Raw genomic sequence first — 13,702 nt, 5'->3', positions numbered from 1 at the left:
GAAAGGCCAACTGAGGACCACGGAGAACAGAAAGACCAACCGAGGACCACGGAGAGTAGAAAGGCCAACCGAGGACCACGGAGAACAGAAAGAGGCTAGTACCAAGGGCAGAGGTTCAAAAGCATTTATTGAATTTTATTGTCTCCCTGGAAACGAAGACAGACATCAGGAGCCTGTGCCAGACTACAGCTGGCCTTCAGGTCACCGGGAGGAAACACAGTTCTCACCACAGGCTTGCAGCACAGAGGACCGTGGCTCTGGGCATGACTTGCTCTCTGCACAAGGTTGCCGGAACCACTCACCCGGCTCACCCGCCTGGAACGATGGATGGCAGGGAGAGCACTTGTGACAGAGGCCAAGGTGACAACGGCTGTCTGCATGGTGCGTGGGGTGCACGATGCTGGCCCTGGTGCATAGAGGGCAGGGCGGAACCCAGCTCAGCACAGGTGTGTAGACTGAAGGGCTCGTGTGAGCCCGGCGTCTGGACCTGGTGCCATGCTGGTGGGCTTTCAGGTTCAAGGATTTTACTTTAGTGACTTGTCAAGACATTTTCTCTCATTTTTAAAAAGATGGATGGCACATGGTAGGCTCCCAGGAAATGAATCTTAAATGGGGAAAACAGCGAGCGAGTGAACGGCCCCTTCTCCTTCCGGAGGGATGAGCTGGTTGAAGAGAGGCAGACAGTATCTCCTGAGCCTTGTGTGTGCGACAGACAGAGATACAGAGGGAGACAGTTCTGAGGGCTCAGCTAGTCAGGGGAGGTGGATCTGTCAGGACTTTTGTCTGGAAGTCAGCGGCAGCACCACCACCAACACACACACACGCGTGCATATACACACACAGGTGCACGCACGCACACACACATGCACACACTCACACGCACGTGCATGCACTCATGCACACACACATGTACATGCACGCACATGCACATACACACAACCATGCCTGCACGCACACCACACATGCACGCACGCACACATGCACGCATACACACACACACACAACTATACATACGCATGCACACACATGCACGCACACGCACGCATAAACACACACAACCACGCACACACACACATGCACACACGCACACGCAAACACACACACACAGAACCACACACACACAGACACATGCACACACACACAAACACACGCGCACACACACACACGATCCCAAATGCACGTTGAAAACAGGAGGGCAGGAGAAAGCCACCAGCAAACGGACAAGGAGTAAAGGAGGAGGAAGTAAGGGAGAGGCAAGGAGAGCCCCACACGACTACCAGGTCCTACCCGCCCCTCAGAGCCAGCTGGGCCCTTCCGATCCTGAGCACCTTCTGCCACCCGCCCAGCAGCACCTGCTCTTCCTGCTTCCAGAGAGAACCACGTGCTCTCCGCTGCCTTCCCCTGGGTACAGGCCAGCCCCACACCAGGTGGGACGGGCCCGTCGGTCTCAGGGGAACTCCTGCACTTCTGTACCGATGTGAGTTCTGGGCTCTGGGTTCAGGAATGAGCAGGGAAGGGCCAAGGAGATGGAAGCCAGGGTTTGCTTCTGGAGAGGCTCATCCCTTCCTTTCTGGAAGTTTCTGGAAGTGGTTCCCTCCCCAACCTGCTGGAGGTGAGTGAAGATGCACACAGCCAGGTGCTACCAACAGCACCTGTGAGCATGACAAGGGGCCACAGAGGACGAGGCCGTCGGGGTTGGCCGAGCAGAGAGATGGAGAGCCCTGGGTCTTTGGTGACATCGTTGGTCTCTGGATGCGTCGACCCTGAGGTCTGCCATCCCGTGGAGTTTCAGAGCCAGAGTAGAAAGGAAGGCAGCTGAGAGTGTGCGTGGTTCTGTCTGGAAGCAGAAAGCGCAGGTGCTGCCTGCAGCCGCCGAAGGTGCTCATGGATCGAAGGGGCCCCAGCTGGCTCTGGGGGCAGGTAGGACCCGGTAGCTGTGTGGGGCTCTCCTTGCCTCTCCCTGCTCCTCCTTTGGTCCTTGTCCACTTGCTGGTGGCTTTTTGCTGTCCTCCCCCACTCCTTCCTTGCCCTACCTGGTCTCACTCCTCCCAGTGAGGATGGGGTTCCTCCCACCCATCAAGGGCCCAGGTGGAAGGTCACAGTGTCCTTCAGGCACGCCAGCAGGCTGCTCACGTGTGGGCACTTGGCTTCTTCTAGCTGTTCCCCTTAGAGCACAGGAAAAAGAGCGCAAAAGGCTGTTTTCCCTTCGCGTCATTTTCTAAAAATAAAGGATTGACCCAGCCATCTGTTTGAAAACAAGGCAGAACCTGTTCTGGAAAAACAGTCAACAATATCAACACTTAAACCACTGAAGCTTGCAAGAACAAGATAGCATAAACCATTGCAAAGCTTCTAGCCACATAAACACATAGACTTCAGTAAGGACTGACACCCAAATGTTTCAAGCCGCAGAAAACATACTAACCTTTCTTTAGGATCTGGGTCTGTATTTCATTAGTCAGATATAGCCCAGTTTTATCAGAATTGTAGAAATCGTGAGGCCAGCCTATCACGCTGACTCCCAAAGCTCCCAGGCTCCCATCCCAGGTCTCCCATCTGCCTCCACCTAATCCTTCCATCTGGGAACCCACGGGGAGCCACTTTCCATTAGCAGCTAACACAAGCAAAGTCCCCAAGTAAGAAAAGAGGACAGTCATTTAGATGGATAATTTGGGTACAGATTAGAGCTACACTAGCACCTGAGCACAGTGCTCCAGAAGCCAAAAAACCTGCCTGGGAGGGCTTCTGGGATGAGGGGGCCTTTGGGAAAGACTTTGAAGAATTAATAAAGATTTGCCAGATAGAAATAAGAGATGCACATTCCAAACAGATAAAATATTGTGAACAAAGGCCCGAGATAAAAGAAAGGCACAACTCATTTGTGGCACACTCAAACTTAGGACGAGGGTGGACCATGGAGGGGCAGGAGGTGGATTGGGGGGTAAGTGGGGACTTGACACTGTGACACTTCCCACATCACATTCAGGAGTCCTTCATGACAAGAGGCAACAGTGGGCCAGAAGATGTTTCTTTAAGCGAGGAGGTTGCAAGGTCAGCTTTGTCTCAGAACCTAGTTCTGGCAGCAGTGCAGCTGGGCTTATGGGCCCTAGTCCTAGGAGAAAACATTTAAATTTGGCGATTCGAGGAGAATGAGTAAGTGAGCGTGTACAGAGGCATCAGCAGGTGGGGTTGGCGTCGTGTCCTGGGGCCGGTGACAGCCGCAGTTATCAGGAGGAAGAGGAATTCCCTCACGGGCAAGGGAGCCCCAGGAGCTGTGCAGGGCGGGAGCCAGGAGACCCCACACCCTGACCAGAGGCCTCGCTGCCGCTGCGTTCCCCATTGGCTGAGCCCTGGCTGAGGGCGTGTGAGCCCGTGGCCGCTCCCAGCGTCACCCGCAGGCACAGAGCCTCACTCGGGCCACAGGAAGGGGCGGCAGGCAGCAGACGGGGGTGAAGGGCATTGAGCGAGTGTCCGCTGACGGCCGGCACCGCCTGGACTTCCTGGGTGTGAACTGGCGACTGCCACAAACAATCCCAGGAGGTGACACTATTATTCCATTGTTATAAATGGGGAAACGAAGGTCCAGAGAAGAAGAGCTGGTCCAGCGACGGGCAGCTCAGCCAGAGTCAGGAGGCAGCGCAGGTCACCAGCGGCCGACTGTGGCTGCTGTCCCGTGGCTCCTCGTCACACAGCAGGACATGGCCGGGGTGGCCAGCGGTCAGGGGGGAGGCCGCACCACTGCGAGATGGAGAACGACTGGCAGATGTTCCCGAGGCAGAGCCGGCGAGATCGGTGGGTGAATAAGTCTGGAGATGGAGGAGTTGAGCACCTGGAAGCGTCCACCTCAGGAGACCGGGGTGGACGGTGACTGCTGGGACACTCGGCAGTGCTTACAATGCCGCTGCGAGGTTCCCCCACTCCGAAGGTGCCCAAAGTGGCTGTGGTGTCAGTGACACCTGCGTCAGCTCGGGTCCCCCGAGAAGTGGATGCCAAGATGGAATTAGATACGCATGGGGACAAGTGTCAGTGGAGGGTGGAGGGGATGGGGTAGGAGGGGTGGAGCACCATCAGGCTGCCATGGCAGGACAGTGGAGGGAAGGGGAGACTGGTCAGAAAAGCCCAGGTGGCAGCACGGCGAGAGAGCCACTGCCTGGCTGTCACGAGCTGGGAGCCAAGGACATGCTGGAGGAGCCCGTGGAGTGGACGTGGCCCGGCCTTTGAGCCCCTGCCAGGTTTGTCACTGACCAGGCCCCAGCAGCAAGGACACAGTAGCAGGTGGGGAGATGTGGCGGCTGGTGCCATCAGCCACCTGCAGCCAGCCCTACCACAGATTCCCTTGAAGGGAAAAGAGAGAGCCACAATCTGCAGACACACACCTCTGTGCTGCCACCTGTGTCCCCAGATGTCCCCACCAACTCTCCATGCCACACATGATGATATCATCACTACCGAGGTCTTCTCCATGGCCTCCCACATCCATAGTCCCCGCCAGCCCAGCCCAGGCTTTCCTGACCGTTCCATCCCTGCTTGCGGCTCAGCTGCTCCAGTGGCTGCTGTCCGGGTGACCCATGGAGTGGACAGCACACCATGCCATGGATCCTTGTTTCTGCTGTCCCACCGTGGTGTCCTCTCTGCCCACAGATGCACACTTCTCACGGGCTGGAACTGTGTCTTTCGGGGTCCTTCCTCCGAACCCTCCACAACCTGGGCGTGGAACTGAACTCAGTCCACCCTCAATAGAGAAAGATGCCCTGACTGGTTCTGCTCTGCTCCTTGCTGTGCCCTGGACCATCCCCAGCAATAAAAAGTGCACCCCACAGAGGAAATGGGGTCTCCTCTTCCTGGAGCTCCACTGTTCACCAGGAAAAACTCATCCCACAGGATTTGCTCAATTGATTAGTGAAAATATAGCTACAAGATAATAGAAATATTTGATAATGGAAAAAATAACTATTCTTGGAAGACTCCAGAGTACTTTACAAATGAGAACCATTAGCAAGATTTATGGCTTTTAGATCAGGAAGCAAGAGTCACCGATAATTAGAAGAAGGGGAGCCAGAGACCCAAGGCTGCCTGCTGAATTAGCAGCAGGGCTGAAAATAAAAATATGAGGCTTTGTACAGATTGGAATGAAGCCAAGACCCTGGTCTCATGCCCTTCCCAGTACAGCGGGCTCACCCCACACTCCATGGTCTGGTCTGCACAGGCTCCTGCTTAGATGCCCAGCAAGTGTGGCCTGGACATCTGGCCATGGTTCAGGATCCGCATGTGAGCAGGTTAGCCCATCCTGAGGGAAGGGAGCTGACTGTGCTGGACCATTCCACCCAGATGTCCCCAGATGAACCTCTGTGTATCTGGGATTGAGGTCCTGAGGAGAAGATTCAGGAACTAGGAGAAATGTATCAACGGTTTGCAGATGTGTGGACGTGCCTGCAGTGTCTGTCAGCCCATACAGCACTGGGGTATGTGTGTGTGCCTCCAAATTCCAAGCCTGCCAGACGTTACTTGAAGTCTTCCAGGCTATCCTGTAACACCTGTGTAACATTTTGAAAAAACAGAAGTATTAGTTTGCTAGGACTGGAACACCAAAACCAAGGTGTGGGCAGGGCCAGGCTGCCCCTGAAACCTGCAAGGGGAGGAGCTCCCTGCCTCTTCCCGCATGCTAACTGGCCCACCATCTTTGGCGTCCCTGGGCTTGTAGATGCAGCTCTCCAGTGGTCTGTCTTCATGTGGCGTTTCCCCTGATCTCTGTGTCTCTCCTCCTCTTATAAGGACACCAGACATGTTGGATTAGGGCCCCACCCTACTCCAATGTGACCTCATTCTAACTAAACTAATTACATCTGCAGTGGACCCTATTTCCAAATACGGTCACATTCTGATATATTGGGGATTAGGACTTCAAAATGTCTTTTTGGGGGGGAAACACAGTCCAACTCATAACAAATGCTCAACACCAACTATAAATTCTTTGTGCCACTGCTGTCTGCCCTCCCCAGTCCTCCCCAGAGGCAGCCACTCTCAACCCCATTAGCTGTTTTGTCAAGTGTTTGCCTCCATATTTCTGAATGCAGTTATGTACCTCACAGTTTATCATCTACTGACTCTTTTTGTAGAAGATGGCAACTTAGCTCTTTGGTACACCACCCACCCCTTTCTCTTCACCTTCTCAATGATGTTAAATCAAAATGTCTAGTTAAGCCAGTAGTCTGAGGTGCAGGGTTGCTATGTAAACATCGCTCACTGCACAGCCAGGTGGTGTACTATAATGCTCTGTTTTTCTATACATCTGTTAATTTTTCCAGAAGTGTTGCTTTGTCTTTCACTTGGGGCATTTTCTGTGTACCTATTCATATTTCCCAGGTGTTTCCTCATTCCAATTAGTATTTTTTACAAATGCTCAAACGTACTAGTCACTATTGACTCTAATTTTATGCATTGAGGTATTCTTCTGCCTTCTCTACTCCATTTGGACAGGTTGTCTCCAGGCTCAACTTGGGATTTCCTTCACCCTTTTCCTTTTTGGATCCTACGTGCACACACAAGTGCACAGACACACACACACCCTAGGTTGTGTGCTAAGGAACAACAGAACATGTCTTCCTTTTTATCTGTTCATTCCTTCGTGTCTAGAAAATGTCTAAAAATGCCTTTATTCTATTCCCATATTGACAGTGTAGTTTGGCTCAATATAAAATCTAGTAGATAATAATTTCTATCTAGAAAGCCAGCAGGTAGCAGGTCTCCTGCTGCTGATTAGGGTCCAGAAACCAGAAAGTTCCCAGACACTTTGTGGGAGACACAAGGGACCCCAGTGGGAAGGGTGGGTGGGATCCTGGCAAGAGGGAGAAAAGGAACCAGGCAAAGTCAGCTGGAGCACTGAGCTGGTCACTTCCTAGGCAGGGCTATGTCAGGAAGCTCAAAAAAGAATGATTCTGTGGCCAAAGTCTTGTAAACTGGGAACAAAGGGTACTGCAGGTGGAGTGAGAGCTGGCTGGATTCTAAGCCCTGGGTTTGGAACCAGGGCTCCTCTTATCCCTGCTAAACCCCAGGGGACCATCCCAGAACATCGGGTGATTAGGAGTCACAGGGTTCCAAGGGAGGGGTGAATAGCAACAGAAGGACAGGGACTAAAAGGGGCCCAGGTCTCCCAGAATGGTCTCTGCTGCTTTGGACTATTTCTCAGTAAGCTTTATACCAAAGGGGCTGGCCGGTTAGTTCAGTTGGTTAGAGCACAGTGTTATAACACCAAGGTCAAGGGTTCAGATCCCTGTACCAGCCAGCCACCAAAAAAATAAAGATACTACAGGCAAGCTTTATGTACCTAGATGTCTACAGAGTTATAGCAAGGGTGCTTGGAGTTTTTAATTTGAACATACTGCCCATGTACTAAATAAAAGGAGCAATAAACAATTACATTAGAATTCTAGGATTCCCTTTTCTACCAACCAGTTGTCAAAAAAAGAAAAAGAAAAGAATAAAAGCTAGGATTCCGTTTTATTTAAAAAAGGGTTTTCATGCTTGATATGGTTGGAAAACACAGCTCTAGGCCACCAGGATATAAGGCGCAACCTCTACACGTACAAAATCCTCTCTCCTCTTTGCCCTTGCAGGACGATGCTCAAGGAGCAGTACGTGGATAAGACACGGGTCGCCGTGTTCGGGAAGGTGAGTCTGTGCTGTCTTCTGCCAGTCCAAGAGCGTGGAGCTGTGTCAGCCCAGACCTCTCCTGATTTGCTGAGCGCATCTCTGGTCTGGTGCTGTGGGAGCAGTAATTTTTCTAAGAGTAAGATGCTGGATGCTTAGTAGTTCTGGCCACGGGAGCTTTCATTTGACCAGCTCATTTATCGCTGTTTCCTTCTTCATTCTCTGGAAGGAAAAGCTTTATTAGCTTCCTAATGACTTGTCTTCCGCAAGCCTGCAGTAGAGCTTGGTGCGGTACCCAGGACAGAAGGGAAGCTGGAATCTGTCTCTGGATATCTTCACGTGTGGTAGCTACATTAATTACCACATTTACTTAGGTGAGAGGAAGGGTGTGCAGACATTCATGCCCTGAACTGTCAAACCAGGGAAACTTCTATCTGGTGGCCCCCATGGGAGGCTGTGGCCTGGGACAGGGAGTTAGGTGCCTGGAGGGACACCCATTATCACCCTGGTCCACGGCCCCTCATTCTCCTTAGACAGGATAAACCTGTGGCCTCTTGACCTCAGTAAGGCTAGAACGCAGATGGGTTGCACGGATCCGTCTTTTTAATGAGACAAGAACTCGGCCAGGCCCTCCAGAGGAGGCCTTGCATGACCCCACTGCAGGTAAAGGCTTGAACATCTCTTACGTCATCATCCCCGAAACCTCGGAGCCCAGCGTTGGATGGGAGCAGTGTGACTCGAGACCAGGATGTGCCCTGTGGGGTGGTCCCAGGAACAGGACATGCCAGGCCTCCCACACCCACATCCATGCCTACCGGAGGTGGGGCGGTCAGGCAGAGAGACCAGTGGCTTCTCTCCTTGGTTCAGAGACAGACAGGAGGCTGGGCACAGTCCTAGAGGTTCATGCCAGGCATGTAGTGCCCTTAAACAATTTTAAAAGACAAAATTTTTTTTAAAAGAAAGAAAGAAACCGCTGACCGTGGCTGCTTAAGTTGCTGGTCCTCCTGGGTCTGGGGCTGGGTTTGTGGTGAAGTGTTGACCGTCACTCCCCCCGCCTCTCCTCTTTCCCTCTTGCGCTTTCCCAGGATTACGGTGGGTACCTGACCACTTACATCCTCCCAGCGAAGGGTGAAAACCAAGGTCAGATTTTCACCTGCGGCTCTGCTCTCTCTCCAATAACAGACTTCAAACTCTACGGTAAATGGCCTTGAGGGGACCAAGGGTCGTGCCCCACAGGCTGCCTCCTCCACCCTCCCTGCAGCATCCCCGTCCCTCTGCCTCCCTAACTTTAGGCACCCCGAGTCCATAATAAACCACTTGGGGTTGATGGCTAAGGGTGAAACCTCATAGGCAGAAGCCTCAGAAGTAGAGGGGCGAGTCTCAAGTCATTTGTTTTGAGTAAACGTGGTCAAGCCTCTGGTGCCAATATATCATATTCCCAACGTACAAGACCGGGAGTCAAAAACAGGAGCAGCGGCTGGGCCGGCAGGAGTGGGAGTTGGTGAAGGCTTGCGTGCTCACGGAGGGAGAGGTCTGCTGCAGTCCCCACCGGGCCACCTCTACTCCTTGTCCCCAGAGTCCGGGCGGGGCCCTGCAGTGAGTTCTGCATCTGGAGTGAAAGCCTCTTGTCTCCCTTTTGCCAACTGGCAGACCCTGGGTCCTCACTGCAGAACCTGGACCTGGAGCCAGGGTTTGTGATTGAACGGGACGTGCTAGATTTTTTAAAATATCAGTAAATCCTCATAGAAATTTGCTCTCTTACCACGTGTTTCCTTTCCTACAGGTTGAAATGCAATAGGTGGTTATCTGTTTACTTAGGATTCAGATAAATTAGGTTTTGCTTAACTCAGGTGTTGCTGTACTGATAAAAACCCAACCACCAACACTGCCATGTTGAACTGCTACTACTGTGCTATCTGATTACCCATGTAGAGACCCAAGAGATTTAGGTGGTGTTTTTAAAAGCAAACATTTGCCGTGGAAGTGGAAGTGAGCCCGCCCACCCCCAGCCCAGTCCCTAAGCCCCCAGAGTCCAGGCGCTCTGCACCGACGGGGTCTGGAGGCCGGGACATGACCTGCTTCCCTCTCTTTGCTTCTGTCCAGCTTCTGCCTTTTCCGAGAGGTACTTGGGCCTCCACGGGCTGGACAACAGAGCGTATGAGGTATGCTTGGGCGCGATCACCACGCGGTGGAATGGGGAATTTGATGAAATCCATCAGCCTCTTCCCTGAATTCCTCTCTCCCACCCCTCCATTTCCGTGCAACTCTGTGGCCCCCTGAGGCTACCTGTAGTTGGAGAAAACTCGTTCCTCCTCTCCCTTCTTCTCTTCCACCCCCTCCTCTTCCTAAAGAGTCCCTGTAAGGGGACACTGAGGCCTCTGAGATTGGCCGTGCATCTCATTGCAGATAAGAAGCATCCCAGTTTCCCCGGAACTTAACGTTTCGGGTACAGTCCACTTACCTTCCCAGTCAGGCTTCCAGTCAAAGCACCTGGCTGCCTGCAGCAGGGCCCACTAACCCTCTCCCCTTCCCCCACACGAGCAGATGACCAAAGTGGCCCATCGGGTGGCAGCGCTGGAGGGGCAGCAGTTTCTGATCATCCACGCAACTGCGGACGGTGAGAACGGGGGCATTCATTGCTGAAAGCATGCTCCTCGATGGCGTGACCGGTTTTGACAAACGCTGTCCTCTTGTTTTCTTTTTTAACAGAGAAAATCCATTTCCAGCACACGGCAGAACTCATTACACAACTAATCAGAGGAAAGGCCAATTACAGCTTGCAGGTACGGCATGCGTGTCTACTCTGGTTCCCACTTGGAGCAAGACATTCCTCTCTGCGGAGGAGAACGGATGGGGTTCAGGACACCCCGTTTCTGCAGATGCTCCTGTGCAGTGGCTGCCGGGAAGGGGCAGGCACGTGAGGTCACACGTGAGGTCACACGTGAGCGCATGCCACTCTTCTAATTAGTGAGAGCACGCTCAGCACTGAGGCCACGTTTAAACCCCTTCAGAATGACCCTGCCCCCGGGCACTATGCAGGGCCAAGCCAGTGGGCTGCTGCTGCTCTTGGCCTGGGGAGATGGGGCCACTGCCCCCGTGTTGCCAAGCATAGCACTGACCAGTCCTGCTCCTTCTCTCCCTAGCCTCCTCTGGACAACACCCCACACCCCTAACACTGGCAGGATGTCCCCACACATCTGTGGCTGAGCCACAGTGAAAATGCGCTGCCCTCGTGATAACCAAATCCATGCCTGTCCTGCTGCATCGAGTACAGACCCAGCAGCACCAAACCTAGGCTCCTGCCAGCAATGCACAGGGCTGCTTCCAGAAACTTCTCCCATTTCCTCCCTGCCCTCTGGTTCCTTTGATGAAATAGGTATGACCTGATGCTCTCCTCAGGTCCCAAGTTATATGGGAGGGTTCCCCCATGAGAACAGCAGGCACCCCGTCTCCCTGGAGGGCTCCCACCCTGGCACCTGCCTCTGTCTCTCAGTGTCGCCAGCCTGTGGAGGGCCACCTGCGGGCTGGGCTGGTCAGCCAGCACTTCCGGCAAGAAGGAAGCTTGACCCAAGTGTTGATGAGTGGGATGGAAGGACTGAGTTTTATCACATTTGAATTTCCTTCTGGAAAATGGTCAGAGCATGGTAAACTTGGTAGCTGCCAAGGCATGTACACTTTATACAAACGATGCGGCCGTGGTGGATAAAACATAGATCAATCAATGTGAGGGGTCTTCAAACAGTTCATGGAATTATTAATTCCACGTATTATCTTTCAACTCCATTATTCCACGAACTTTTTGAAGTATCCTTGTGGGTGCTGATGTGGGCCACTCCCTGAGACACGCTGTGTTCTGCCACCCAGGCACTGAGCTGCCTCGTGGGCTCCACCGCGTCCATGCGCAGGGCCACTCAGTGCCTGTGTGCCACACAACAGGCGTCTTAACAGACACTCGGTGAACTTGTAGCCATGACCAACTCCAGATAAGAGCACGGGGACGGGGCTAAGGCAGGAGACAGACTTCCTACTGGACACCCCTTTTGTGCCACTTGATGTTTTAATGACCATATAATAGCCTAGTGACATTGTCAATAAGTACTTTAGAATAAATGTGAATGTCACCCTCTGAAAACATAAGAGGAAGGCAGATTCATAGTGCAGGCAGCAGCCTGGTATCATGGAAAGAACATGAGCTTTGAACCCCTGGGAACTGTGTGGAAGGGGCATGGCACAGCTAAGCCCAGGCAGTGTCAGTACAGTGGCAATAGAGTCAGGGCACTGTCCTGCCAGCATCGAGCACTGACCCGGCAGCAACAGGCCTGCATCCCAACACCCCCTGGGCTCCAGACCAGGTTCTAAGCCCTTTACAGGTATCATATCCTTTAACTCTCAAAAATCGTGAGCTAGATTCCATTACAATTATCATCCCCACCTGACACAATGGGAATCCAAGGCCCAGGAGAGTTACCTGTCCACAGTCTGGCGGCGAGTGAGCCACGATCCAGGCTGCACACATGGGCAGGCAGCCCCGTGGACACACGACGGCAGGATTATTGACGACTGAGGGTTATTGAGATGGCGAAGAATTCTTTTCATTGCTTTTCCAAGTCCTGACACCCCCCAGACTTGGGCTCTCACCTCCAGACCCTGAGCACATGTCCAGGTTGCAGATTCAAACAAGCCCATCTAGACTGGAGAGAGTCTGTAAGGACGTGTTTTCTAATTTATTAGCCAATTCTCGCCACGTGCACACTTAGCATGGTGGGGGCAAGATGCCTGGAGGTGGAGGTGGTCGGGACACTGGCAGGGGGCCACCCCGTACAGCCAGGTAGAGCTTCCGGGAGGAAAAGGCACAGTGTCACAGCTGATATGGTCAGGAAATACATTCCGACCCGCATGGTGCCTGGGTTTTGCTAGGCTTCTTTTCTTAGGTGCGTCTCTGATCCCATTGGGAGCGTGGGCCGTGGGTGAGTAACTCCTCCCTGCCTTCTTTGCAGATATACCCAGACGAAAGCCATTACTTCAACAGCGCTGCCCTCCAACAACATCTGTACCAATCCATCGTCAACTTCTTTGTGGAGTGCTTCCAGATTCAGGACAAACTACCGACAGTCACAACGAAAGAAGACGAGGAGGAGGACTGACCACACGTCATCTCTAAGCACAAACGTGGCTCTTTCTAGGACAATATGCAACCGAGGAACTGTCCCCTCCTTCCCCCCCGCTCCCCAGGGCTGGGGCAGGGCGGAAGAGCTAGTGTCCCCACAGCATGTCTCAGATACTGAGGGCAGCTCTGCTTCAGAAACAAGCTTCCTCCCTGGTGGTCATCACTCTGATGACCCCGGCAGAGCCTGGAACCACTCTGCGTCAGCAGCATCGCCTCCCCTGCCCCACAGTGACTGGCGTGTCCCACGGCCCCTACCCCAGGAACACAGCGGAGGATGGTGACAGCCAGAGCCCACAGGAACCAGCCCTTACATTCGAGCTATTGAGCAGTAGCATTAAGACCCACCCTGTGCGTGAGCAGCATGACATCCTGTCTTCATTACAGTGCCCTGGAAAGAAAAGCAGAAGCACTTAGAGCACAATCGTCGTGACAGTGCGGTGCGCACATATCGGCTTGCTCCCGGCTGCAGTTCGGAGGTTCAGCCTTGCAAGCGGCTGCGCCAAGCAAACAGACGCTTTCTGTATAAAGTATTACTGTGGCTACGCCGGTGCTTAACCTTACAGAGTTCATTTGCGTTCTTCTGGGTTTAGCCTACACGCCATGGTCTCCCGGTCACCGGATTGTTCTGCTGTGCTTTGCTTTTCTTTTGCTTTCTTTTCCTTTTGTTCCATCAGTGTGGAGACTTTGCACTTTTTGGATAAAGAACCAGCTCAGAAGTGGCTGCTTCTCCTCGAGGTTGTCTTCAGACTTTGTGGAGATGCTACAAGATGCTGGCAGCGGGGGGAGCGGGGAAAGCATCCACTAGCACTCGCTAGAAGAAAACACGTAAATAAAACTGTTCCCACCGAGCTTCGTCGGGATTTGGCTGTAGATTTGCAGTGCCCATTT

The 13,702-nt window shown here is 52.9% G+C and overlaps 1 protein-coding gene across 1 annotated transcript in view; it reads left to right on the top strand.

Annotated features, from left to right (window-relative positions):
• The window catches only part of DPP6 (dipeptidyl peptidase like 6), a 742,159-nt gene extending 729,368 nt beyond the window's left edge, over positions 1 to 12,791 (top strand). Inside the window, exons 21-26 of the mRNA XM_063099369.1 lie at positions 7,614 to 7,668; positions 8,733 to 8,844; positions 9,751 to 9,809; positions 10,192 to 10,264; positions 10,357 to 10,430; positions 12,645 to 12,791. Of these exons, the coding sequence (XP_062955439.1) occupies positions 7,614 to 7,668; positions 8,733 to 8,844; positions 9,751 to 9,809; positions 10,192 to 10,264; positions 10,357 to 10,430; positions 12,645 to 12,791 (520 nt within the window). The remainder of the gene's footprint in view (positions 1 to 7,613; positions 7,669 to 8,732; positions 8,845 to 9,750; positions 9,810 to 10,191; positions 10,265 to 10,356; positions 10,431 to 12,644) is intronic.
• Positions 12,792 to 13,702: the final 911 nt, after the last annotated feature.

Source organism: Cynocephalus volans, chromosome 6 (assembly GCF_027409185.1).
Source record: "Cynocephalus volans isolate mCynVol1 chromosome 6, mCynVol1.pri, whole genome shotgun sequence".
Taxonomy (NCBI): Eukaryota; Metazoa; Chordata; class Mammalia; order Dermoptera; family Cynocephalidae; genus Cynocephalus; species Cynocephalus volans.
Note: the sequence above shows the minus strand (reverse complement) of the source record. Positions and strands in the feature narration are given on the sequence as shown.